Source organism: Peromyscus maniculatus, chromosome 11 (assembly GCF_049852395.1).
Source record: "Peromyscus maniculatus bairdii isolate BWxNUB_F1_BW_parent chromosome 11, HU_Pman_BW_mat_3.1, whole genome shotgun sequence".
Taxonomy (NCBI): domain Eukaryota; kingdom Metazoa; phylum Chordata; class Mammalia; order Rodentia; family Cricetidae; genus Peromyscus; species Peromyscus maniculatus.
Window position 1 is genome coordinate 100,604,839 of NC_134862.1, and position 26,867 is coordinate 100,631,705.

General features: G+C 43.6%; 1 protein-coding gene and 1 pseudogene across 2 annotated transcripts in view; both read left to right on the top strand.

The window, feature by feature from the left end:
* Positions 1–26,867, top strand: part of Ints7 (integrator complex subunit 7) — a 60,886-nt gene that overhangs the window by 28,334 nt on the left and 5,685 nt on the right. For both annotated transcript variants that reach the window (XM_006972103.4, XM_076548224.1), the window contains exons 8-17: positions 3,571–3,688; positions 7,289–7,423; positions 8,641–8,738; positions 12,742–12,981; positions 15,461–15,598; positions 16,806–17,012; positions 22,214–22,408; positions 22,844–22,947; positions 24,915–24,983; positions 25,589–25,721. In XM_006972103.4, the coding sequence (XP_006972165.1) occupies positions 3,571–3,688; positions 7,289–7,423; positions 8,641–8,738; positions 12,742–12,981; positions 15,461–15,598; positions 16,806–17,012; positions 22,214–22,408; positions 22,844–22,947; positions 24,915–24,983; positions 25,589–25,721 (1,437 nt within the window). The remainder of the gene's footprint in view (positions 1–3,570; positions 3,689–7,288; positions 7,424–8,640; positions 8,739–12,741; positions 12,982–15,460; positions 15,599–16,805; positions 17,013–22,213; positions 22,409–22,843; positions 22,948–24,914; positions 24,984–25,588; positions 25,722–26,867) is intronic.
* Positions 5,612–6,092, top strand: LOC107402988 (large ribosomal subunit protein eL34 pseudogene; annotated as a pseudogene).

The following is a 26,867-nucleotide window of genomic DNA, read 5'->3' on the forward strand; positions in this document are numbered from 1 at the left end:
CCTACTTTTATTTTAAATTTTAATTTTCTTTCTTTCTTTCTTTTGTGGTATTCATCCACAGTCGGCAAGTACTCTACCACTGAGCCACATCCCAGCCCTGATTCAGTTTTTTCTAATGTTAATGCACTCATGGAGAATTCCTGAACTGCCGAGGCGTTCAGTGATTGCTTCTGCTGTCCACACAGCTCCTTTACCCAGTGGCCAGTGTCTGATTTCCTGCATTTTTTCACAGATACTTTATGTAAAAACCAACAGTTCTTTATAAATATTTACTCTCATATACAGGTAAAGACTTTGACATTCAAAGATTTCTGTGACTCAAATCACAGATTCAAACAGAAGAACCAGAATTGTGATGTAGTCTAAGTAGGTCTCAGACTCCCAAATGTCTAGTGGCTGCTGCTTCTTGGATTTTGTATCTCCTACCTTCTGTCCATCCTCTAAAACTGGCTTCTCTTCTAATCGATAGAGTGTTAGTCTACATAAATGGACTCAACATCTGGCCACCAGGTTTGAAAATTTTTAATATTAATCGGATCTTTCATGTTCAACCTATTTCCTAATGTAGTCAGTGTAGAGTGCATGTGTGGTCCATGCACAAAGCTGGATTCAATTCCAAGCATCCCCCTCCCAAAAGCCCCAAATACCTCTCATCTCTATCCTGTAATCTACAGTTTAGCCATCTCATTGCCCATCATTGCCCATGTGGGTCACTGCCTAATGTGTAGGTTGTTTGTAAGTTTCAACTCTTTTTTTTTTTTTTAATTTAATTTTATTTTACAATACCATTCAGTTCTACATATCAGCCACAGGTTCCCCTATTCTCCCCCCTCCCACCCCCTCCGCTTACCCCCAGCTTACCCCCCATTCCCACCTCCTCCAGGGCAAATCCTCCCCCGAGGACTGCGATCAACCTGGTAGACTCAGTTCAACTCTCTTCTTTACCATTGCCAGAGTCGTTTTCTCTAGCGCTCTGCCAGCCATTACTCTTCTCAGCAGCTTCCTTCTGTCCTTTCTCATTCTATTGAAATGTCTCTGCCTAACTCTTAGGGCTCTCCACAGTCTGACCCGTCCTCAGTTTACCATATCTCAGGCACAGCGAGCACTCCCCCTTGTGGTGTAATTGTCAGCGTTGTTTGCACACCTTGACTGTCTTCTCCCATTTACAGCGGTCTGCTGACTCTTCCTGGTCCCGGGCTCCTGTTTGCAGCTGCTGCTTTTGATGCAGTTGTTTGAGTAGGTTTTTCTTTTGGTTGAAAATGGATCCATGAGCCGGGCAGTGGTGGTACCCACCTTTAATCCCAGCACTTGGGAGACAGAAGCAGGTGGATCTCTGTGAGTTGGAGGCTAACCTGGTCTACAAAGTGAGTTCCAGGACAACTAGGACTATTACACAGAGAAGCACTGTCTCATAAAATAAAAAAGAAAAGAAAAGGAAGAAAGGAAGGAAAGAGAGAAAAGAAAAAGGAAATAGATCCATGAACATGGTGATTTCCCAGAATTCAAGCTGGACAGTGAGTGAGGCACACAGGTCTTTCTTCTCTTGGTTTCCTCTGCAGAGGTGATGACTGTTCACGAGTAAATGTCTCCCCTGGCTCGCAAGGAGCTGTGCCTGTCTTTCCCACACAGGCGAGAATGTGCTTGCTGTATGTGCACTCTGAAACTTTGCTCACAGCAACAGTCCACCTTAGGGACATTGCTGTTAGCAGACAGTGGTGAGGTCTTCCCAGCTGTACAGTGTCCCTTTGTGTTCCAGCCTCACTGGTAGGAATTAGAATCATTTCTCGTACTCTGACTTTTTGGCATTGGCAAACCTTTGTGAACATGAGTTTCCAAAAGAGGAATTAAAATAATACCTTTAATTTGGAAAGTATGGGTGAGTTTAAATACCTTCAATATTTAAGTGGGTTTTTATAAAGTGTGTCTATACCAATTTCATTGGGTTTTGTTTATTATTAGCAGGAACCTTGTGTGAACTGCCTGGCCTGTTAACTGACCTCATGTGATGTAATTTGTCAATTAGGTTTTTCCATATTGACCTTTTGTGTTGCTTTTTTGTTTTGTTTGTTGGTGGGAGGGGTCACAATAGGATCTCGCATAACCCAGGCTGTCCTAAAAATGACTAGATCTTATCAAGGATGACCTGCACCTCTGATGCTCCTGCCTCCACTGCCCAAGTGCAGGGATTACAGATGCATGCTACCACACCTGGTTAATGTACTGCTAGGGATGGACCCTAGGCCTCATGCATGCTAAGCATGTACCCTACAAACCAAACTGTATCTTCAGCCTACTCTATATTGACTTTCTTTGTTGATTTTATTTTTTGAGGGATCTCTATGTAGCCCTGGTTGGCCTGGAGATCACTGTGTAGACCAGGCTGTCTTGGAACTAGCTCTGCAGACCAGGCTGGTCTTGAACTCACAGAAGATCCACCTGCCTCTGCCTCCTGAGTGCTGGGATTAGAGGCATGTGCCACCACACCTGGCATCACATTGACTCTTAATAATTTTTATAGTTGTATTTTTTTATTAACCATAAGAAAATAATTTAGTTTTATTTTGTCCAGATGATTAACCAGTTGTTCCTTCGAGTTAAGTGATTTATCTGATTTGAAATGTCATTAACATATTTTAAATTCTGGTATGTATTTGCATCTATTTCTTGACAGAAATTTTCTGAATTTAAAAAAAACTTCTTTTCCATGCTGAAGTGGTAGTGTATGCCTTTAATCCTCCCAGCACCCAGAGGCAGGCAGATATCTGTGAATTCAAGGCCAGCCTGAACACCCTGTCTCCAAAAAAAAAAAAATTCCCATGTAATATTTGTAATTAGATGTTCTAAATCACATCCCTCTCCAAATCCTGTTAATGGTTTTATTGGGACCTTACTACATTTATGATTTCCAAAATTTTAAATTTTTCCTTGTAAGTTTTGCTTATTTTCTGAAATTTAGGAATTAGTTTAATTCAACAAGACAGTCATCCTGATACAGGCCTACATTCCCCGGAAGAAGTAGAGTCCTTGTGCTCTGAGCACGTGCTGCTGTTGAGTGCAGTGAAGGACAGGCCCGCACCGTGTTTGTGCTGTGACATTTACTCTGTCAGCAGAGTAATGGCCAAACAACTGGAGCCAGCGCGTTTCACATGTACTCAATTATTGAGAAGGTAGCACCATACCCAGTTCCCCTTTATTGGCAATTCACATTATTAGTGCAGTACGTTTGTTAGGAATGGGCGGGCAGCATGGAGTGGGAGTCAGAACTCAGTAGTAGAACCCTTGTTTAGAATATTCTGGACCCGAGTTTAACCTCAGCACTGGGAAAATGTAACCAGAAAGGAGGAGGAAAAGATAAATAAACTAATGCTAGCAAGTCATCCTGCCACCACACTGTGCTTCCTCTGGGTCTCTGTTTTACCTGTGTCCTTTTTCCTGTTCTAGAGCACCACACTACAGCTGGTCTTCATGTCTTCAGAGGGATGCTAACGAACTTAGATAAGTTTGAGAGTATAGAAATACATATGTGTTGATGTGTTAAATTTTAATGTTCATTTCTCCCTTGCATTTCAGGCCCTCTGTGAATGTGCCCTCCAGACTCCTTATGATAGCTTGAAACTAGGGATGCTGTCTGTTCTTTCCACGCTATCAGGGACCATCGCCATCAAACATTACTTCAGTGTAGTTCCAGGTGAGGCAAAGATAATGTGAGGATTCCTTTACCTGTGTTCCTGTCTCAGGTTCCTCTGGAAAGCTGCGAGCCAGGCAAGGCTTCCCTTTGGGAACCTGCCGTGTGCTGATGATTAATTTGATGCGGCATCTTATCTAGCACCTATTGTAGCAGAAGCGTGTGCCCTGCATCAGAGCTGCCTTGTTAGTACCTAAGGAGAGACTGCCTATCCAGTAGACTCAAGGCTAAAGTGTTTTGTTCTTTCAATGAAAGTTTTGTTGCATCTCTGTTGCTACTTTTTCCAATCAGTTAATTTGAACTGAATTAAATAACTCTAATGTACACTTAATTGTTCCTTTTATGACTATATGACTGCATGGTGTGAGTTTATTGGGTAAAGGGAATTCCTGACATATGTCTTGACAGGAACTAGAAAGCATGATGTTTCTATTGCTCTCATGATGTTCTACATCTCCTTTGCTGTGAGGGTCCATATGTGGTCTGGACAAATGGTTCCCGCAACAAACTGAATTGGGAACTAGTAATAAGTGTAAGTGTTGGAGAATCCATTGTGGTGATAGACAGTGACCATGAGACATATGGTTTCTTGGAGGAACTGCCATGGTGGCTGTATGTCACAGCTGGTCCCTCTGGTATCTGTATAAACTGTGACCTTGAACCAATAATGAGGCCACAGTGTGTCAGTAGATTACATATGGGTTTGGGGCTTTGATCTTAGCTGCTGTTGGCTTCTCTCGATAGTCTAACCTTAGTGTTGCAGTCTGTCTAGCAATCCTGTGAGCTGCTGTTAACCTGTTCTGTATAACAAGGTATTTGAGATTTCGTGGTTTAAAACTATGACTGTTGTCTTTGTTCTTCTTCCATCATTTTCAGCAGTTTTAATTTGATTCCACTAGTAGTTCTGGTGTGTCCAGAGTCACTCGTGGCTGCAGTCCTCTGGAGACTTGACAGAACTGGGTAGTCAAAGGTCACCTCATTAATGGTCTAGACCAGTGGTTATCAACCTTCCTAATGCTGCAACCCTTTAATACAGTTACTCATGTGGTGATTCCCCAACCATAAAATTATTGTTGTTGCTACTTCATAACTGTAATTTTGCTACTGTTATGAATCATAATGTAAATATCTGATATGCAGGATGCCTGATATGTGACCCCGGTGAAAGGGTCATTCAACCCCCAAAGGGGTTGTGACCCACAGGTTGAGAACCACTGGTCTAGAAGGTGCCGGCTTTTAGCTGAGATGCCTGAGGTGTCTCTCTCCTCTGACTCTCAGCTAGTGTGGGCTCGTTCTCAGGATGCTTGATATTGCCAGATAAAAGCCATTCTGTTTCATCTATTGTCTTTATTAGCTAAAGGAAGCCATATGGCAAAGCCTAGCTAGATGTGAAAAAAATAAGTAACCCTTAATAAAAGAAAACAGAAGAAAAAAATCACATAGGTTGGGCAAGATTGCCATAGCTTTCTCTATGAACAGTACAAACAGCTACCCAGCGTGTTTCCATTAAATTATTTGGTTTGGTTTGGTTTGGTTTTTCAAGACAGGGTTTCTCTGTGTAGCCCTGGCTGTCCTGGGACTCACTCTGTTGCCCAGACCGCCCTCGAATTCACAGAGATCTGCCTGCCTCTGCTTCCCAAGTACTGTGATTAAAGGCATGTGCCACCCATGCCCGGCAAATTGTTCTTTTTAAATCAGTTACTCTTAGTTTTTTTAGCTGACAGTTAACATCCTTGCCTCTAGAACCATGTGACTTTGTCTTAGGAGATTATTTCAAATGAGTTTTAATTAAATTTTTTTAAAAAATCACCAGGCATGATGGTGCATGCCTTTAACCCCAGCACTTGGAAGGCAGAGGCAAGGGAATCTCTGTGAGCTCAAGACAGCCAGGGATAAGAAGACTGTTTCCTCTTCCGGGGACGGTGCTTAGAGGCACTCAGAATGGTCCAGCGTTTGACATACCGTCGTAGGCTTCCTTCAACACAGCCTCTGACAAAACTAGGCTGTCTCGGACCCCTGGCAACAGGACTGTAAAGTTTACCTTTATACCAAGAAGGTTGGAAAAGCACCTAAATCCGCATGTGGTGTGTGCCCAGGCAGGCATCGAGGGGTTCGGGCTGTGAGACCGAAAGTCCTTATGAGGTTGTCTAAGACCAAGAAGCATGTCAGCAGGGCCTACGGTGGGTCCCTGTGTGCCAAGTGTGTCCGCGACAGGATCAAGCGGGCTTTCCTTATTGAGGAGCAGAAAATTGTTGTGAAGGTGTTGAAGCACAAGCTTAGAGTCAGAAAGCGAAATAAATATGCAGCTTTTTTAAATAATAAAGGTCAAGGCTTAGTCTGTGACAAAAAAAAAAAAGAAGACTGTTTCAAAAAAACCAATAATAATAAATAAAATAAAAGTTAGAAAACCTTATGCCTTAAAAGCATGATATTGGCCATTGTGTACATATCTGTATGGTGTGTAAAATTCAGTTTGCATTGATGAGCATAAAGGGAAATAAAGTTACACAAGGAATATTCTAAAAAGTCAGCAATAGTTTATGCTGGCTTATGAGATTTGGAGAGATTTCTGTTTCCTCTGGGCTTTTCTACCTCTCTCTCACAGATTTTCTTATAGTAAATTTTAATATTAAGAGGAAAAACATACCAAGTTACAGAACATCACGTGAACAAGAAAAAGAATGGCTATACCCTAGGAGTTCATTTTCCACAATTCTGAAAAAAATTGGCTGTGTAATTTCAGCTTTGTAATATTTTGTCCATCTTAAAATACAAGGGTTTTACCTAGTCTTGTTACATCCAATCAGTAAGTGGTTATATGTTTAACACTGTCTGGAACCGGCTTGGCTCATGCCTGTTGTAATATTCAACAGTGTCAGGAAATAAGGTCCTCTTGCCGAGAGACAGCTGAAGTGGACAGTAGTCATAAGAGGAGCAGAAAAGTCAGATCCGATTCTCCTTGAGGCTCACACACTTAAGACCAAGAGCTTCAGCCTTATAAACTAAAATATCTGCAGTGTAGGACTTACATCAGACTTGGAAATCTGAGTTCTGATACTGTAGAAGAGTGCCACGTGGTTAACTGGTCTCGTGACTGTGATGATGGCTCCTGGAAGTCTTTGAACTGGTCTCTTGTATAAAAATAGAGTTGAGTCACAATCCCGGGTCCTTGACAGCTGTGTGGTCACGGTCACGGATTCTCACGTGAACCTTCTGAGGTAAAACCAGCAAATTGGGGCAAGAAAAAGCAAGCAAAGCATTCTTTGACCTTGCTTTATCTAACAGGAAGATGACAGTGGTGTCATTCATTTGGATGAGAATCCATCAGTTCCTGAAATGCAGCCTGGAGTTGTCTTGGCTTTGTACTGTTTCTCAGTCAATTTTCATTAATGCTTTTATGGGGAAAGGCCTATATTGATTTTAAAATACAGTCATTGAGAAACGGGTGGCATACCCCTACCAAGGAAAAGAAAATGGTAGTGTTGTATTATTAATGGAGTTGAGGTAGAGAAGACTGTTAACTAGAAATTTAACCTCCAAGTGACTGTGTTCTTACACTGCATGAATGAAATGTAATCTGTGTTGTTTTTTTTTCTCCTTTAGGAAATGTAGGTTCTTCTCCCAGATCTTCCGATTTAGTCAAATTAGCTCAAGAGTGCTGTTACCATAGCAACAGGGGCATCGCAGCTCATGGAGTGAGAGTGCTAACTAATATAATCGTGTCTTGTCAAGAGAAAGGTAAGTGCACTCAGAACTAGTTTAAATGGCTACTGAGTACAGCTTGGACAGAGCCCTGTGGTCGGGTTGTTCAGTCCATTATTTTTAGCATGTGTGCACTGATGTGTGGTGTTCTGATGCAAGTGTCTTAGAGCAGCCTGATCTGTGTGAGCGCTTGTGACTGCACTGTGGGGTTGAAGTGTCTTCCAGGGCATTGCCTGTTTCCTCCCTCTGTTCATTGTGGTGTGTGTGGTACTGGGAGCAGGGACAGCCTACATAAGATATATATTCACCTACACAGCAACTGGAAGTTAACTCAGGTTATACAGGTAGCAAGTACTTTCTCTTGGTGGTTGAGCTCTCAGGAACATGATTAAATTTTCATAGAACTCATCTCTAGGTAAATGCAACATTGAGCTGATTTGCACAAACAAGGAGGATATATTTTATTATCTTCCCGACATCTTCTTAACTGTAAGACTAGAAATTTTTTATGCCTGCATTCAAGAATGGCAGGTACATTTTGAACAGTAAATGTGTCTCAGTGCTCATTGACCTTTATGGGGGCCACAAGCTCCTCCTCCTGCCTCAGCACTGTGCACTCCTAGTCCCAGTGTTTCTTCACATTATTTGCCAAGGTCCCACAGTAACTTGGGGAACATTCTCACACTTAGGTTGGTTTGAATACTTGAGTCTGTAAAAGCATTTCTTGCATGTGGTATAGGAAACTACAGGATGTTCTTAGTGACCTGAGTCACTTGTCGTGGTTACAGCCCCAGGGACCTTGAGGCGTTTGGCAGTGCGGTGCTGCAGCTGCAGGATACACCAGGGCTTGCCTCTTAGGGCACCTGCACGGTCTGTCTGATGGGTGTGGGTTTCCGCTCCTAGTGTTTTCCTTAGCTGAACTGGTAGTGAGTGATTTTTCAGTGTCTCTTTATTTATGGCTTCATGACTTTACCTGGTGATTTAATGTGAGTACTTTATAACCTTCAGTAATGTGGAGTTAAAGAGGGTATCTGAAGATAACCTTTATATTTTGGGAACTATTGCATGTGCTTTTATAAAATTATTTTTAAATTTTTCATACAGGGCATTCATGTTTTGATTATTCATTCCCCTTTCCAGCAACGTTACACTTATATCTGTGTCTCCTGTGTTAGACTTGATGTATCTTTCTCTCTGTGTTTGTGTGTGTTAATCCTCTCCTGATTACCCTGAACCTTAACGTTTTCTTCCAGATCTCTTGTCACTGGAGCAGGATGCTGTCTTCGGCCTGGAATCCCTTCTGGTGCTTTGTAGTCAGGATGACAGTCCAGGTGCTCAGTCCACTGTGAAGGTGATGACGACCTCACTTCATAGACGCCCGTTTCCACAGCAGAGGCAGTGTGACAAAATGGGGGGGTGGTGTCACTGCTCTGGTACAAGTGGGACCCAGACTTAACCCATGGCAATAGTTGTCATCCCCTGCCTTAAACATTTGCCTTTGACGTTCACTTTAAAAATTGTCACTATCAGCCTGGTGGCGGTAGCACTCAGGAGGCAGAGGCAAGTGGATCTTGAGGCCAGCCTGCTCTACAAAGCAAGTTCCAAGACAGTCAGAGCTGTTACACAGAGAAACCCTGTCTCAAAAAACAAAAACAAACAAAATTGTCACTATGGCCTGGTAGTGGTACTTGAGAGGCAGAGGCAGGTGGATCTCTAAGTTTGAGGCCAGCCTGGTCTACAGAGTGAGTTCCAGGATAGCCAATGCTACACAGAGAAACCCTATCTTGAAAAAACAAAAACAAGCCGGGCGTTGGTGGCGCACGCCTTTAATCCCAGCACTCGGGAGGCAGAGCCAGGTGGATCTCTGTGAGTTCGAGGCCAGCCTGGACTACCAAGTGAGTCCCAGGAAAGGCGCAAAGCTACACAGAGAAACCCTGTCTCGAAAAACCAAAAAAAAAAAAAAAAAAAAAAACAAAACAAAAAAGCCACTCTGTGGCTCAGGCTGATCTGGAACTTACTATGTATGTAGCCCAGGATTACCTTGAATTTGAAACAGTTCTCCCACCCCTGCCCTCCAGAGTCTTGGAATTACTAACATGTAGTGCCATGCTTAGCTTGAAAACTGGCTGTCTGGTGATATCCCAAAAGGAAGACAAGATAGGAACCTGAGACTTGGTGTGTTTTGTTGTGAGCTGTTTGTGTTCATTAAGTTGCTGTGGACTCCTATGGTAGTCATTGGCAATATAGACAGGCAGAACTCCAGCTCTCTTACAAGTTCTAATCTGAGATAAACCCTGATAAGACCATGAAATAAAAACCAGATGAAATTACTACCCATTAATGTCTAAGTATTTATTAATTTCCAGAGTATAGAAGTTTTAGTACCTTTAAGAATTTTCACCTTTAGGGCCTGGGGAGATGGCTTAGCAGTTAAAGTGTTTGTTGTGCAAGCAAGAAGTTGGATCCCCAGAACTCATCTGAATGCCAGGTGGATGTGGTGGCCACCTGTAATTCCAGATTAGAAGATGGAAATAGAGGATCTCTGTAGCAAGCTGGCAAAGTAGCTGGATCAGTAAGCTCTGGGTTTGATTGAGAGACCCTGCCTCAAAGAGTAGGTGGAAGAGACATTGAGGAAGATCCCTAGTCAGCTTCAGGCACACTTGTACACATATATCCATGAAAAGAAAGGATTTTTTAAAAAAAGAATTTTCATCTTCAGCCTGGCAATTCCAGCACTGTTTGGGGAAGGCAGAGACAGGAGGATTGTTATGAGTTTGTGACAGGCCTATGCTATTGAGTAAGTTCTAAGCCACCCAGACTACATAGTGCAGCTCTGTCTTTATTGTTGTTATTGTTTTTTTTGAGATTATAATATAATTACATTATTCCTCCCTTTCCTCCTCCAAACCCTTCCGTATACCCCTCTTTATTCTCTTTCAAATTTCTGGCCTCTATTTTTCATTCGTTGTTGTTGCATGCATGATCATGTTACTTGTATGTGTCTTTTCAAGACTGATCATTTGGTGTTGGGTAACCAGTTGGTGTGCTCTTCTCTGAGGAAGACTGTTCCTCCCACCCTCAGCCTTCCCTAAGTGCCTGTAATTTTTTGTGTATGGTTGAGGCCTCCTGGGCTTTCCCTGTTCATGTGAACATGTCTGTTCTTGTTGTCCTTGTTCAGGTCATGTTTAGGCAGGCATGTTGGTGAGACTTCCTGGGTGTGGTTTCTGACGTTTTTAAGAGATACCATTCTCATAGCAACTCCTTGATCCTCTGGCACTTAGCTCTTATCCTGCCCTCTTCCACAGTGTCCTCTGAGCTCTAGGTGTGGTAGTTGTAGATGTATCCATTGAGGCTGGGCTCTACCACTCTGCATTTTGATGGGTTTTTTGTTTTGTTTTGTTGTTTTTTCTTTCTGTTAGAGAAGTTAGTAAAGTGGTGGTTATAGGTTCTCCTCCAAAATAGATGACATCACTAGCTCTGGGTAGCTGGCTGGGTTCCAGTGGCGGGCGTGATCTCCTTCTTGTTGAGAGGGTCTCACGTTTAACTAGAGAACCACTGGTACTGAAAAGGTGAGCACACCACTGTTGCACCCTAGGTGTATCGTACACGTTGGTTGTTGCTGTGGTTCATAGGTATCGTAGCTGAGGAGGACTGTTGGTTGCTTCCCTACTTTGGAAGTTTGCCTGGTCCCTTCTGATACCATGAAAGCTGGTCCTCAGGAGAGGAGGCTTTCAGGTCAGCTCCAGCTCAGGGGCCTCTGGGCCCTGTGTCTGAGATGCATGGTGTCTTCAGCAATAGGACTTACCTTCCACCTCCAGGATGCAGCCAAGGTCATTTGGGAGTTTCTTGGACAGCCCTGACCATCAGCTCGAAAGAGGATTTCTTGTACCTGGTGTTGGAGTTTTGTTAGATAGTCTTTGCCTCTTGGAGGCGTATTATCAGCCAAGTTGAGAAATTTTCATTTAAGCTGTGTATATTTATACACACTTACATGTATTATAGGGTTTTTTGTTTCGTTTTATTTTTTTATTTTATTTATTTTTTTTTTTAAAGATTTATTTATTTATTATGTATACAGAAGAGGGTGCCAGATCTCATTACAGATGGTTGTGAGCCACCATGTGGGTGCTGGGAATTGAACTCAGAACCTCTGGAAGAGCAGTCGGTGCTCTTAACCACTGAGCCATCTCTCCAGCCCCCTTGTTTTGTTTTATTTAAGTGTTTTGTTTTATTTATTTTCATTGTTGTTGCATGCATTTATGTGTATACATATATATTCTTAAATATATAAATGTGATCTGCTCCCTTGACATATAGTGTTACTTGTATGTATCTTTTCAGTCCTGGCCATTTGTTACTAGGTAACCAGTTGGTGTGCTTTTCCCCGGGGAGGCTGTTACTTTACCTCTTCTCTCTTCTGTATCTCCCTTCTCTCTGACTAGAGACCCCACCCCCTGTTTTTCCTATTTCAGGATTTCCTGAAATTTCCTATCCTTGATCAGATCACTTGTCCCCTGCTATCTTCTCTATAGTTTCCCCAGAGTATGAACTCATTCTGAAGATTTGGAGCTAGGAGCCTAGGATGAGAGAGAACATGCAGTGTTTGTCTTTATGGGTCTCAGTTACTTCACTTAATATGGTCTTTTCTAGTTCTAGCCATTTACCTGCAGAGTTCAAGATTTCATTATTCTTTACAGCTGAGTAGTACTTTGTAGTGTATATGTACCACATTTTTATTATCCATTCTCAGCTCTTGTGACTAGAGAAGAAATGAATATGGCTGAGAAAATATCCAAGGAGTAGGGTATTGAGTCCTTCAGGCATGGCCAGGGAGTGCTATAACTGAGTCATATGATAGATTTATTTTTAGCTTTTTGAGAGTTTTCCACACCGATTTCAGTGGCTGGACCAGTTTGCAACCCCACCAACAGTGAATGAGGGTCCCCCTTTCCCCACACTATGAATTTGAGGCTGGCCTTACAGACAGAGTAAGTTCTAAGCCAGCTAAACTACATAGTTAGAGTCTGTCTTTTAAAAAAGGTGGTTGTTGTTTTGAGACAAGGTCTTTCTGTATAGTCCTGGCTGTCCTGGAACTCATATGTAGTTCAGGCCAGTCTCAAACATAGTGAGATCTGCTTCTACCTCATGATTGCTGGGATTTAAGGTGTGTGCCATAGTGCCTAGACATTTTCATATTTCTTAAGTAGAGAAACCATTAAAATATATTTAGAGTTCATAAAATGTGAGGTGAGACCACTGTTGAAATCATACATGAAGTATCTGTGATGGTACTAGGCAGTCACTCTGCTAATAGGCTCAGTTGATAGCCAGTGTGTTTTCTCTTTGGTGTGCAGATTGCTCTCAACTGTATGGTGAAGCTGGCCAAGGGCCGGCCCCATTTGAGCCGGTCAGTGGTTGACACTCTGCTGACTCAGCTGCACAGTTCTCAGGACACTGCCCGAATCCTCATGTGCCACTGCCTGGCAGCCATTGCCATGCAGCTACCAGTCCTCGGTGATGGAATGCTTGGTGACCTCGTGGAGCTCTACAAGCTAATTGGACGATCAGCCACAGACAAGCAACAGGAACTTCTGGTAAGGAACTGCTTTTAATGACTAGGAGCCAGTCTGCTGGGAACCTAACAATACCAGCACTACTGTTAAACTTCAGTTGAAAAGCAAATGGCAGGTTAAAGTAGTCACTAGGTCTAGGGAGACAGTACAGTGGTGCAGTGCTTGCCCAGCCTATGGAAGGCCCTGGCTTCCATCACAGACCACAAAAACTATTTACAAATAAAACAGTCCCAGTAGCTCTTGATTGTTTGTTGTTTTCTTTGGAGACAGGGTCTGAATGTAGCGCAGGCAGGCCTTGAACTCATGACAGTTCTCTGGCCTCAAACTCACAAATGCTGGCAGGGATTACAGTTGTGAGTTGCTGGACCCAGCTGCCAGGAGCTTTTTCTACAAGTTGAACCAACCTCCTTGGTTTAGGAATCTAGTACCTGAGCTGCCCAGAAGCCCAAAATGTTTAAGCAGCATGGATCTCTGAGTAAGGACATTCAGTGAGCAAAGTCTATGCTAAAATTCCCAGTATCTGAAGCTCATTTGGTCACAAGCATTTCAAAAAGAGACAATGAGCCTGTACTTTCATTTGCTTTAGAAGCCACATCTAGTTTAGGTTTAAAACAACTTTCTTAGCTGGGCATGGTGGGAACATGCTCAGAATCCTAGCACTTTGGGAGGTGGAGGGTTGGAGTGTTAGGAGTTCAAAGGTAACTTCAACTGCATACAAACAAACAAAAACACCATTGTGAACTTAGAGAATGTTTAAAATTCTATAGTGAACATAAACTCAACCAGATTAGTTTTCCATTCCAGGACCTCTCTAGCTGCTTGTCACTCAATTCAGGCTTTTATGTCTTGATACCAAGATGGAGGAGTTAGGAAGGAACAGAGGCAGTGGCAGTCTCCAAGGCTGAGCATTCATTGTTGTACAGTCCATGAAAAGCTATCAAGTAGGGTGTGGGGGAAGCAGAAGGAACTTACTTACTCAAGCCTCTATGGACATCCACTTCACCATGTGCTGTCACTAATGACTATCCTGAGAACTCAGTGGCAATGGTCATGGGAGTGACATCATACAGTGACCACAACAGGGATCAATGATACAAAGAAGCATTTAGCCAAGTTTGTTTTTGTTTTATTTAAAATAGATTTTTTTTCCCCTCACATAATATATTGTTTGTGTTTTCCCCTCCCTCTACTCTTCCCAGTTCCTTCCCCAACACTGCTCCCACCCAGATCCACTCCCTTTCTGTCTCTCATTAGAAAATAAACAGGCTTCTAAGGGATAATGATGTGATGTGATGTGATGTGATGTGATGTGATGTGATGTGATGTGATGTGATGTGATGTGATGTGATGTGATGTGATGTGATGTGATGTGATGTGATGTGATAAAAACTAACACATTGGAGTTGGACAGGACAGAAAAGTAGAAGCAAAAGAGCCCAAGAGAAGACACAAGAATCAGAGACCCACTTGTTCAAACACTCAGGAATCGCATAAAAACACTAGACTGGAAGCCATGATATATATGATAGAGGACATGTGCAAACCCATGCGGTCCTGTGCATGCTTCCTCAGTCTCTGAGTTCATATGAGCTTTGATCATGCAGATTTAGAAGGCCTTGTTTCCTTGGTGTCCTCCATCCCCTCTGGCTCTTACACTTCTGCCTTCTCTTCTGAGGGTACACTGAGCCTCATGGGGAGGGATTTGAAGGAGACGTCCCATTTAGGGTTGAGTGTTCTAAGGTCTCTCACGCTGCAGAATGCCTTGGCCAATTGTGGGTCCCTCTTCTCAGATGACTTTAGCTTGTGTCAGGTTGACATAAAACCAGCACACATGGGGATTCTGAATAGTCAATTGACAGTTAAAGTCAACTGTCTCATTCCCTATTCAACTCCTCCTCCTCCCAGGGGAAACAACCATCTTTCTTTGTGTGCTGTACTTGGATAACCTCAGTGTGTACCCCTAAGTGATCCATGCTTTGCTTTGCATATCTTAACTCTGGGTAAACCTTATGCTACAATTCAGCTTTCATGGTTTGCCTGTCTTGCTAGTAATTTTTAGTGATCTCTATGCATTTCACTGACATATCTCACTGTGTGATCATATAATTTATTTGTTTTTAGTGGTGAGCATCTTTCTAATTACTTGCTTATAAATAGTGATCTGAGTTAATGGAATAAGTTGCATAATGACTTAAACATGATAAATGAAATAATGTCAACAGAAAACCCATTTTGTTCCTTTTTATCGTGCCTACTCAGTTACTTTGTGTAGGTGTGCACATTGCACGTGGGAGGTCTGAGAGCAGCTCTCAGAAGTCACTTCTTCCCTTCCAGCGTGTAGGTCTGAGGTATTGAACTCAGGGCAGCAGGCATGGCAGCAGGCATGTTTACCTCCTGAGCCATGTCATTGGCCCTAAATTCTATTCTGTTTTGATAATCTCTAATTTTTATCTTTGTCTTTGAATAAAGTTACATGTCTTTCTTACTTGTTTTCTGTTAGGTAAGCTTGGCTACTGTGATTTTTGTAGCCAGCCAGAAAGCACTGTCGGCGGAAGTAAAGGCAGTAATCAAGCAGCAGCTCGAAAGCGTCTCCAGTGGGTGGACGGTATACCGGATTGCCAGGCAGGCTTCCAGAATGGTATGGGCTTCCCTTCTGAATGGTGGTGCTTGGTGGGATGTCACCTTAAATGATGTGGTCATTATCAGTCAGAACCCAAAGTAAGATGTCTTAGTCACCGTTCTACTGCTGTGAAGAGACACCATGACCAAGGCAGCTCTTACAAAAGAAAGCATTCGATTGAGGGCTTGTTGACAGTGTCAGGGAATTCGTTCATTATCATCATTGCAGGAGGTGTGGCTGCAGGCAGAAGGTGCTGGAGAAGTAGCTGAGAGCTTTATATCCTGATCCTCAGGCAGAGACCCTGAGCCTGGCATGACTTTTGAAACCTCAGAGCCCACCCGCAGTAACACATCTACCCAACAACTAACTCTCACAATCTCTTCAAACAGTTTCACTCCCTAGGGACCAAGTGTTCAAACTTATGAGCCCATGGGGCCATTCTCAGGAAGTGCCTGTTACCCATGGGCTCTCAGAATGCCAAAAGAAAGGACCTAACCTAACTTTCCTCATAAGCAGTGGTCTGTTGTATTCAGCTTTTCAGTAAGTCCGTGGCGGTGCACACTGTTTGGAGATTGTTAGACTCACTCTACTTTGCTGTAGGTTGTGGTACCCAGGGCCACTTTCCCTGCTGTTTCTGGCCTTACTTATCAGCACACTTTTTTCTTCCCATTCTTTCTCCAACCTGATCATTGAGGTGTTTTAAGAAATACAAATCGTAGTTGGTCCAGAAACCCAGGGTTGAAAGTGCAGAGAACAGAGTGAGGAGCATGACTCTGGTGGTTGAAGCGGGTACTCTGTTTCTGCCATCTTCCATAGAGAGGACACTTGGCCAGACTGCTCCGTGTAATGGCATGGCGTGTTGGTGCTGACACAGTGGAGTCTTAGGCGTCTCTGCCTCCAAGTCATTGGATGGCATCCCCCTCCACCCTAGAGTTCCCTTCACCTCCCTAAATAGCTCCTGCAAATGGCACACAAGTACTTACATTTTCTGTATTTTAGAGTAACATTCTAGACTTGAGTTACAATTCACTCCATTTATTTTCTCATTGGAACTGTTTTATTTAGTAAAGACTTGAGGCGTTATGTCATAAATAAATATTTAGACTGTCTCGAGGAATTACCTAATCTGAGACGCGATATTCGGGCTTGTTCTGAGTTTTTCTTCTGCTTGATGAAGTAACAGTTTCGAATGTAGAGCCTTACCTCTGGCCGCCTCCTCTCTCAGGGCAACCACGACATGGCCCGCGAGCTCTACCAGAGCCTGCTGACTCAGGTCGCGTCCGAGCACCTCTACTTCTGGCTGAACAGTCTGAAGGAGTTCTCACACGCCGAGCAGTGTCTGACCGGGCTGCAGGAGGAGAGCTTCAGTTCGGCGCTTGGTTGCATTGCTGAGTCTTTGAAATTCTACCACAAAGGGATTGCCTCCTTAACAGTGAGTCCTCCCAGTCGTGGTGAATGCTGTGGGGGCTATCCTGCTTTGGGTTATTCTCTTTTGACAACTGTGAGACCTGGTGGTAATATCAGAATAATACATGTGCACAGAAATAAAACTCTTGCTAGTATTCTTGAGTTGATAAAAGCTTGTGTTTTATTTTTTATGAAGTACTGGGTACCACACATACAGACAATTGCTGAATCCAGGCAGAAGAGTAAGTGGAGTAGGCATAGTCGTCTTCTTCCAGATCCTCGATTGGTGAGATGCCAGCCTGGTCCAGTGCCACCACCAAGCACAGGCCCGTTCTCCTCTCTTGTCTGGCTGCTCACTAAGTAGAGGTTTGCAGGGTGTTTTGAAATGTGAAGGCTTGACCCTGGAGCCTTGTGCATGGTAGATGAATGCTTGGTCATTGTTTATAACAGTGGTTCTCAACCTTCCTAATGCTGTGGCCCTTTAACACAGTTCCTCATGGTGTGGTGACCCCAACCATAAAGTGTTTTCATTGCTACTTCATAACTGTAATTTTGCTACTGTTATGAATCGTAACGTAATTATCTGTGTTTTCCAGTGGTCTTAGGTGACTCTTGTGAAAGGGTCATTCAGTCCCAAAAACGGGGTCATGACCCACAGGCTGAGAACTGCTATTTTATTTTTTTTTATTTTTATTTATTTATTTTTTTAGATTTATTTATTTATCATGTATACAGTGTTCTGTCTGCATATGTCCCTGCAGGCCAGAAGAGGGCACCAGATCTCATTACAGGTGGTTGTGAGCCACCATGTGGTTGCTGGGAATTGAACTCAGGACCTCTGGGAGAGCAGTCGGTGCTCTTAACCACTGAGCCATCTCTCCAGCCCGAGAACTGCTATTTTATAATAAGAAAAAAAGTGTTGAAAATTCTAAGGTGCCACTGTTTTAACCCTCTGTAGTTTCCAAATTAACAATCACCTACAGCTCTTACTCTGTCTGCCAATAAAGGAATGCAGAAAGGAGACCCTTAATTTTTCTTCTTGAAATTTTTACCAGTTTCTTGAAATGAGCTGCATACCTAAATAAGAACTTATTACCTAAAAATAGTACTTTCTGTTGGTCAGTTCTCCCTAAAAGTGAAGAGGTTATGTGTTCAACATTAAACATTTTCAAAGCATTGTGACACAACTTAGAAAATTATATTTATTGAGCTGGGGCCTATTTGCACATCCTCCCCATCCCCACTCGTCCTTCCCTCCCACCCCATCCCCAGCTAAGCCCTGAGCAGCCTCTCCATTTTCAAGGGCAGCACTGACTGGCACTTCCCTCCTGATGCTCTGAGAACGGAAAGGTTGTTATGATTTTATCAGGCTAATTTACCATAGAACATTCAAAGGTGAAATTACTGGTTTGGATCAGTAAAATCATTTGATTTTTCTAGTTTATGTAGAATGGGAGATTATTGACGATTCAGTGGTAAAAAGTGCTGGACGGAGCCGGGCGGTGGTGGCGCACGCCTTTAATCCCAGCACTCGGGAGGCAGAGCCAGGTGGATCTCTGTGAGTTCGAGGCCAGCCTGGGCTACCAAGTGAGCTCCAGGAAAGGCGCAAAGCTACGCAGAGAAACCCTGTCTCGAAAAAAAAAAAAAAAAAAAAAAAAAAGTGCTGGACGGGGCTTGATGTTCAGTGCCCACATAGTGGCTCCCAGCCCTCTGTCATTCTACTTCCAGTGGATCCAGTGCCTTCTTCTGGCTTCTGTAGGCATTAGGTGTGTGTGTGCGCGCGCGCACACACACACACACACACACACACACACAGTGCATAGACATGCATGTGGGCAAAACTTTCACATAAAAATAAAATTATTAAAAAATGAAATCTGCTAGGCAGATAGATTCACATAATAGTGAGGTAGATGTAAATAGTTTTTTGGAAAGTCTTAACTATTTAGCACTCTTGTTTTGTATAATGTCTGTAGTTACTGAGGCTTGCTAGAAATTGAAGATTGGATTTTTATTTAGGAAGAAAGCACTTGACTGACAGATAAGATTTGACTGAGATTTGATTCCCTGTTAGTCCAGTGTGCCTGAGGTAGGGCTCTGGACCTCAGTTCTTCTCCTATTGAATGGAATTACTATATTCAGCACATTACAGAAACTTGCCAAACGCCAACCAGTATTCTTTGAAGATAAAAACAGGAGCTAGGAAGCTGCATGTGCTGGCTCATCCCTGTAATTCCAGCACTTAGGAAGCTGAGGCAAGATAGTTGTCCTATGTATGAGTCTAGCCTGGACTGCCTAGTGAGTTGTTGCAGGCCAGCGTGAGCTACAGTACGAGCTACAGTACGAGACCCTTTTTGAAAAGAAAAGAAGATACACGTACACCACACCAGAAGAAAATAGCAGAAAGAAGAGAGAGAAGTGGAAAGGGTTCAAAACTCTGTGCTCATTACATCCTTATTTAGGTACCATTAGCAATGCAGTATTTAATTCCTATTGTAATGCTTTATAGTAGAGGGATCTTGCTTTGTAGAAATAAAGAATGTCATATGTTAAGGAGATGGGTCTGTGATTCAGTTGGGGAGTATTGCCCGGCAGGTGCACACGGTCCTGGCTCCATCCCCTCATTACAAGGGATGAGGGTGCACATACTCTTAATTCACAGAGATAGAAAGTAAGATGTGGGGTTGGGGATTTAGCTCAGTGGTAGAGCGCTTGCCTAGCAAGCACAAGGCCCTGGGTTTGGTCCTCAGCTCTGGAAAAAAAGAAAGAAAGAAAGCAGGGGAGAGTGTGGGTATGAATACAGAGTTCCAATTCTGCAAGGTAAGAAAGGTTACTCTACTTATATAACCAAACACACTTAAAAGTAGCTAAAATAACAAGTTTGTGTTACTGTTTTCATACATCAACATTCATACCTTTATCAGGTTTCTTTTTTTAGCCTAATTAGATCTGTAACACAAATATAACTTTACAAAAAGCAGAAACAAACAAAAACAGCATGAAAAAAAATAGTGGGGAGGAAATAGCCACTGGAGTGAGTTGGGACTGCTCTGCCAGCTGGTAACCTCGGCCCAGGGTGAAAGGAAGTTTGTTTTTCCTTTTCCTGGGGAGCGTTTGCGGGCAGTTTTGACTTTTCCCAGTGTTTGCTGCATCTGCTGACCTTAAAACCCGGCTCATTTCAGGTTTAGCCCCAGTGTTGAGAAAAGTAAATGATATCCTGTCGTCTCTCTTTGACATTAGTAAGACTCACACAGACATCTCCCATCCTTTAGGCACCGTGACCTGTAATATGCTTTAGCCATGAAGAACACTGCTCTTCGATGTGTTCTTTTCTGTGTGTTCTACATGAACATTGCTTTTCATCCTGTATAAAATAGTAGGTAGGGGTAAGAGAGATGGCTGTTGAGTACTTGCTGCCCTGCTAGAGGACCAAAGTCTCTTTCCCAGCACCCACATCAGGTGACTCACAGCTGCCTGTAATTCTAGCTCCAAGGGATCTGAAGCCCTCTTCTAACCTCCATGGGTACTTACACATACATGACATGCACACATTAATTAAAAATGCTAGTTTTAAAATTTATTTTATGTGTTTTGCCTGCATGTATGTCTGTGGATCACATGCATACTTAAGGAAGCTAAAAGAGGATGTCTGGACCCCTGGAACTGAAGTTACATGTAGTCATGAGCCGCCGTGTGAATGAGTCCTCTGGAAAAGCAGCCAGTGCTGTGAGCCATCTCTCAGATGAGCCCATTAATAAGTCTTTTTAAATTTGCAAGTAGCAGTTAAAGAGGCAGAGGAAATAGAGGATCTCCTTCCATCTTCCTACAAGAACAAATCAAACCTAAGACATTAAAAACAGTTGAAATAGTCTCTTTAGTATCTTAATACAAGTTATAATTGGAACAAAATATTGAAAGGTTGAAAAGGTCAACACAGTCAAATATTTAGGATAGTTATTTCTCCATTGCACACAGTGCCTCAAGGGTCCTTTCCATTGGAGAAGGGTGCAGGCAGATGTGTGCTTCCGTAGAGGATGCAGGAGCAGCTGTACAAGCTCCGTCTGTCATTTGTAAGTTGAGAGCTCCACTGAGGACAGTGTACAGCTCAACCAGACGGAAATACTGTGACTGACTCCTAGAACCCAGCTCAAATTCCCAGCTTTCCTGCTAACAGAATGGTGTGGGATGTAGTATGTACTAAGAAGCCACATCAGTCTGTTTGCAAAAGCCATCTTTAAGAGGATGTACCTACCATTTACTGTTAAATTAGCTCATTTCTAGTGTGTGCCTTGTATTGAAAACACATTGCTGCACTTCCACTAGGACGCTTGCTGAACAGTGGGAGGCTGTGGTAGCTCTCCACCTGTGCAGCTGCTGGGGCTTAGCCACTCCCCACTCTGTGGCTGCTGCTCTGTGCTCTTGCAGACTTCCCTCTTGTGCAGATGTTCCCCCTGAACATCTGTGTGTTCTCTTTACAGTGTCAGCTCAGAACCTCTTTAGTTACTATGGCTAGAAGGCGGCTTTGAGGCAGTGGGGCTATCTAGAAACATTTTACTGCCTTCTTTTCCTCACTGCCTAACTTCTCAGCACACTGGTAATGGTTTGGTGATGGAAGCCGCAGATTGGAAAGGTAGGAGAGTGGTAAGATTGAGGGAGATGAGAATATCTTTAACTTTCAGAGGTGGTGTCTTGGTGATAATTTAGCAAGCTGCGTGTTAAGTGCAGGCAGCGAGGACCCTCTGAATACCAACAGAGTTCTCAGGCGATGCTGCCAACAGTGAGTTTCTCTGATGTTAGATCATTCTCATTGTAGTATAGTTATTTACCCATCAGTGTTATTAGGACTTGTGCATAAACTGACAAATGCAGTCCTCCCATGGCTTCCGGGAAGACGATTCTAAGACACTCAAAAAGCCACAGATGTCCAAATCCTTGGATGCTCAAGTCCCCCATTGAAAAGGTGCAGCTTTTCATGTGCTCCGTGCATGTCCGTGCTCTAACTCATCTTCAGGTTCCTACAATCCCAGCGCAGTGCAGATGCTGTATAAATCAATAACTGTTATGCTGCTGTGCTGCTGTTATTTGGTGCTTTAGGGGGAAAAGACAGGAAACTCTGTTCATGTTCTGTTCAAGCGCATCTTTCTCCTGGGCATTTTTATATTAGGTTTGCTCGAATCTAGAGTAGCAGGCAGGTTACTTTGTACTAAACTTCTTTCTTTATTCCAGGCTGCCAGCACACCACTGAATCCTTTAAGTTTTCAGTGTGAATTTGTAAAACTCAGGATTGACCTTCTCCAGGCCTTCTCGCAACTTATCTGTACTTGTAACAGCCTGAAGACAAGCCCGCCCCCTGCCATCGCCACCACAATCGCCATGACCTTAGGAAACGACCTTCAGAGGTGCGGCCGGATCTCCAATCAGGCATGTCTGAGTTTCTCTCCATTGTGGCTATTATTTAGACTTCAGAGATTTTAGAGGATGAAGGGTTGTACAAATTAAAATCAGTGGTTTGTGCCAAATACTTAACTCATCTGTGTGGCAGAATAAGATGATCTGTTGTTTAAACAGCCCTGGTGCTGTGCATTATACAAAGAGAATGGAATGCCATTAAAAAGTTGGGAATGTCTCTAACAATGTTAGCTACCTTAGTGAAACTTGAAGAAGCCAGGATGCAGTGTCTTGTTTCCAGACATTGTTAGTAAATTATTACACACTGTGAACATTGGTAGCTTCATTCCCGTCTTTGTTGATTCTATGTAATTAAGTTATGAAAATGATAACTCCGTTTTTATTTGAACTGTTATTGATGATGAGCTTTCTATGCTTTAATTTTGATATTTCCCCCCATCTTTGTAGATGAAGCAATCCATGGAAGAATTCCGAAGCCTTGCTTCCCGGTACCGAGATCTCTATCAGGCATCCTTTGATGCCGACTCAGCAACTCTGAGGAACGTAGAACTGTATCCTGTGTTGCTTGGGAGCCCTTGTTCTTGGAAGTGTTCTCTGAAATACAGATTTGATAATCCTTATTTGTTACAGTTAATTAGTGATTTCTTCCTTTGAACTTTAGTAGGGACAAAATAACTGTACTGTAAACTTAAACTGGTCTTTTTAAAAGGTCTGACTTCCTGGTGGCCTTGTCTGCCTTTGGGAAGAACTGCCACAGCCGAGTCATGCCCAGGGCAGTGACACAAGCCTGTTGTCCCCAATACTGAGGAGACTGACGCATGAGGATTGCTTGAGCCGGAGCTGGAAACCAGCTGGCAACTCTGGAAGGCCTTTCTGGAAAAAAGCGAATCAAGCCAGGGTCCCACCAGCCTTGTGCTCACGTGAGCAGCCCCAGCACAGTGCATGGCTTATGGGTGACAGTCCTAGTCCATCCTCTTTGCTATGGTCTCCACCACATCTGTTCCCTCAACCCTCCTGAGGCCATCCATAGTTTCTTAGTAGCAACTCCCAGTCTTATTGGAAAGAGGGGGAAACTGTTGTGAAGTTGTGAGGCTTGTGAGTTTGTAGTTCTTAGAGTTTTGATTGATTAATTGATTGAAGCTTAATGAATGCTCAGGATGCTCTGCCATACAAGTGAGTGCATACAGGCAAGTATTTGTACACACACCCAAGTCTAATACAGTGGGGGTGGCAGACTGCTTGAGTCACAGCTGAGGAACTGTCCAAACAAAATCTACAATTGGCTATCTGTGGCACGAATCTTAAAAGATCTTATTAATAAAAACAAACCCAGAGCCAGGTATTGGGGTGAATGCTGAAATATCAGAGAAGCAGAACAAGCCACAGCCACCTCGCCTTGCCAATTCCTCAGCTGATCCTGTTTCCTCAGACTGAAAGCCTTGGAGTCCTCATCCAGAATGGATCTCAGCTGAACTGCTACTAAAAGCCTAAAAGCTTAACTAACTCTAGTTTCTGGTCCTCACACCTTATGTACCTTTCTGCTTTCTGCCATCATTTCCTGGGATTAAAGGCGTGAGTCACCATGCCTGGCTGTTTCCAGTGTGGCTTTGAACTCACAGAGCTCCAGATGGATCTCTGTCTCCGGAACACTAGGATTAAAGGCGTGTGCTACCACTGCCTAACCTCTATGTTTAATATTATGGCTGTTCTGTTCTCTGACCCCCAGATAAGTTTGTTGGGGTGCACAATATTTTGGGGAACACAATACCACCACAGCTATCCTCACTTCCTTCTCCTTTCCCTTCCTCCTCCTTCTCCTTCCCCTCTCCCCCCTCTCCCTCCTTTCTTTCCTGTGTCAGTGGAGCCTCATTGTTGTTTTAAACTCCCATGAAGTACTGCTTTATCTAAGGGAAAATCAGCAGAGATGCAGTTGGGCATGAAAGGGAGGGCATGCCTGTGGCCCTAGCTGCTTGGGAGGTTGAGGCAGGAGGGTTGTAAGTTCAAGGCCCTCCTAGGCAACTCAGTAAGACCTTGAGGACACCCCCCCCATCCCCACCCCCCACCCCCCCACCCCCACCCCCCGCAAGAAAATGTTTTAAGACAGGGTCTCTGTATCCCTGGCTCTCCTAGTACTTACTGTGTAGATCAGGCAGGCCTCAAGCTCACCAAGGTCCATCTGCTTCTTTTTCCCGAGTATTGGGATCACGGGTGTGTGCCGCCATGACTGGCTGTTTGTGAGAGCAGTTTAAAGGCGGGGGTGGAGGGGTTATTGATTGCTCAGTGGTGGAAGCACACGTGTGTCATGTACAAGGCCCGGGGCTCAGTCCCTTGGGGTAAGGTGCAGTTGCTATGACTGAGGAAGGCGTCTGTGCCCACATTGGGCTCTAAACCACCTGCCTGAAACAGGGTTTAAATTGCTGGTATAACCAGTGTGTGCCCCTTAGAAGGGAAAAGCACCCTCCATCGTGGAGTGGATAATTGTGAAAGTGCAGTGCTCGTGTGACTTAACATGCTCCAGACAGCAGCAGAGCTGCTTGCTCATGTCTCATGCCATAGAAGCCCTGGTTTTGGATCCGGAGTCCGCAAGGTGAGTTGAATGATGCCTGCTTTATCAAATTTCAGTGTCCCTCTTCAAGTTTGTTTAGGACTCAAGAGTCTTGCTTCTTAGCTCTGTCAGAAATGTTTGAGAGGAGGGGCAGGAAGGAATCTGGGTTAGGCTTTCCTAGTGCGCTCTGGCCCAGAACCCCCTGCTCGGTCGGTGCGTTTCACTTCCAGGCTTTATGCTGACACCGTTTCCTCAGCCTTCTGAGTCTGACGGCATTCTAGTGATCTGTTAGCCTGCTCTCGTGTCTGTATTTCTGTCTGTTATTTATATGATGTCATGTAAGTGTGTTCCTTGCTGGCCCCTTCAAGTGTCTTTTTCCCATATGGTGACACATTTAAAGACCTTCATGTGAATAGTTAAGAATTACATCATTTGTAGTCAGATTTAGCTTTAAATTCCAGCTTGTCAGTTAAGAGTTGTGCGACTGTAGCCCATGATTCTTTTCAAGTCTGTTTCCTTGTCTGTAATTGGAGGTAACTTCAGTTTTTAAAAGATGAAGTGAGAATGTGGACCATGTCCAGCCAGTACATGGAGGCACTGAAGGGGTCACTGCTTGGATGGATTAACTGTGCTTGTCTCTGCTTCAGCTTCCAGGAGTATGGATCCACGGGGGCTACCCATGCTGACAGTGAGTATGAGAGAAGAATGATGTCCGTGTACAATCATGTCCTCGAAGAGGTGGAGTCGCTCAACCGAAAATATGCCCCTGTTTCCTACATGGCAAGTGGCATTTGTTTGCTAAGTTTTTTTTTTTGTTGTTTTTTGTTTTTTTGAGACAGGGTTTCTCTGTGTAGCTTTGCGCCTTTCCTGGGACTCACTTGGTAGCCCAGGCTGGCCTCGAACTCACAGAGATCCGCCTGCCTCTGCCTCCCGAGTGCTGGGATTAAAGGCGTGCGCCACCACCGCCCGGCTGTTGGCTAAGTTTTTATCATTGAGGAAGTGGATATTTTTTTAAATACATTTTTGGTACTTTGTTTTAATAAAACTTAATTGTAAAGAACATGCAAATTAAAAATGTCACACAAGGAGATTAGCCAGACTTACATCCAGTGCCTGTCAGTGGACTTCCACGCAGTTAGAATAGCCGTTCTGCAGTCACGGAACTTCGATTTTACACTGTCACTATTGATTGTATTTTATGCACTTATCCACCACAGATATCAGTGATAAAGATTAAACGAACCCGTCCGTGACCGCATTTAACCCATCTCTTGACTGTATGACCACATATCAAATCTCACATGCCCAGGTGCAGGCAACTTTTCTCAAATCTGACTTGCCTAGGTGCAGACAATTTTTTTGTTTTTCTCTTTTTAAACAATCAAATTGAAGTTGTAGTAAGTCTTAACTCTCTCTCCAAACTAGAATCACTTTGGGAGCTTTTTAAAAACTCTATCGGAGGCCGGGCGGTGGTGGCGCACGCCTTTAATCCCAGCACTTGGGAGGCAGAGCCAGGTGGATCTCTGTGAGTTCGAGGCCAGCCTGGGCTACCAAGTTAGCTCCAGGAAAGGCGCAAAGCTACACAGAGAAACCCTGTCTCAAAAAACCAAAAAAAAAAAAAAAAAAAAAACTCTATCGGTATCCAGTCATCCCTTTCTGACCACTCCCCAAGGACAGCTGACTCTAAATCCAGAATGGAGGCCTGGTTCCCTACAGTGGTACCAGGAGTTAGGTGGAGGTCTGGCCCGTGAACAGTGAGTGGTACTAGAGTTAGAGCTTTAAGCCTCACAGAGGTACAGACAGCAAATGTTTCAGAGTGCTCAGCCCATCTCATAGTCAGTAAAGCATTGAGTAAAGGACATGAAATATTCACTGCTTCATTATAAAGCAGGCTTTGTGGTAGATGACTGGTTTTGCCCACATAGT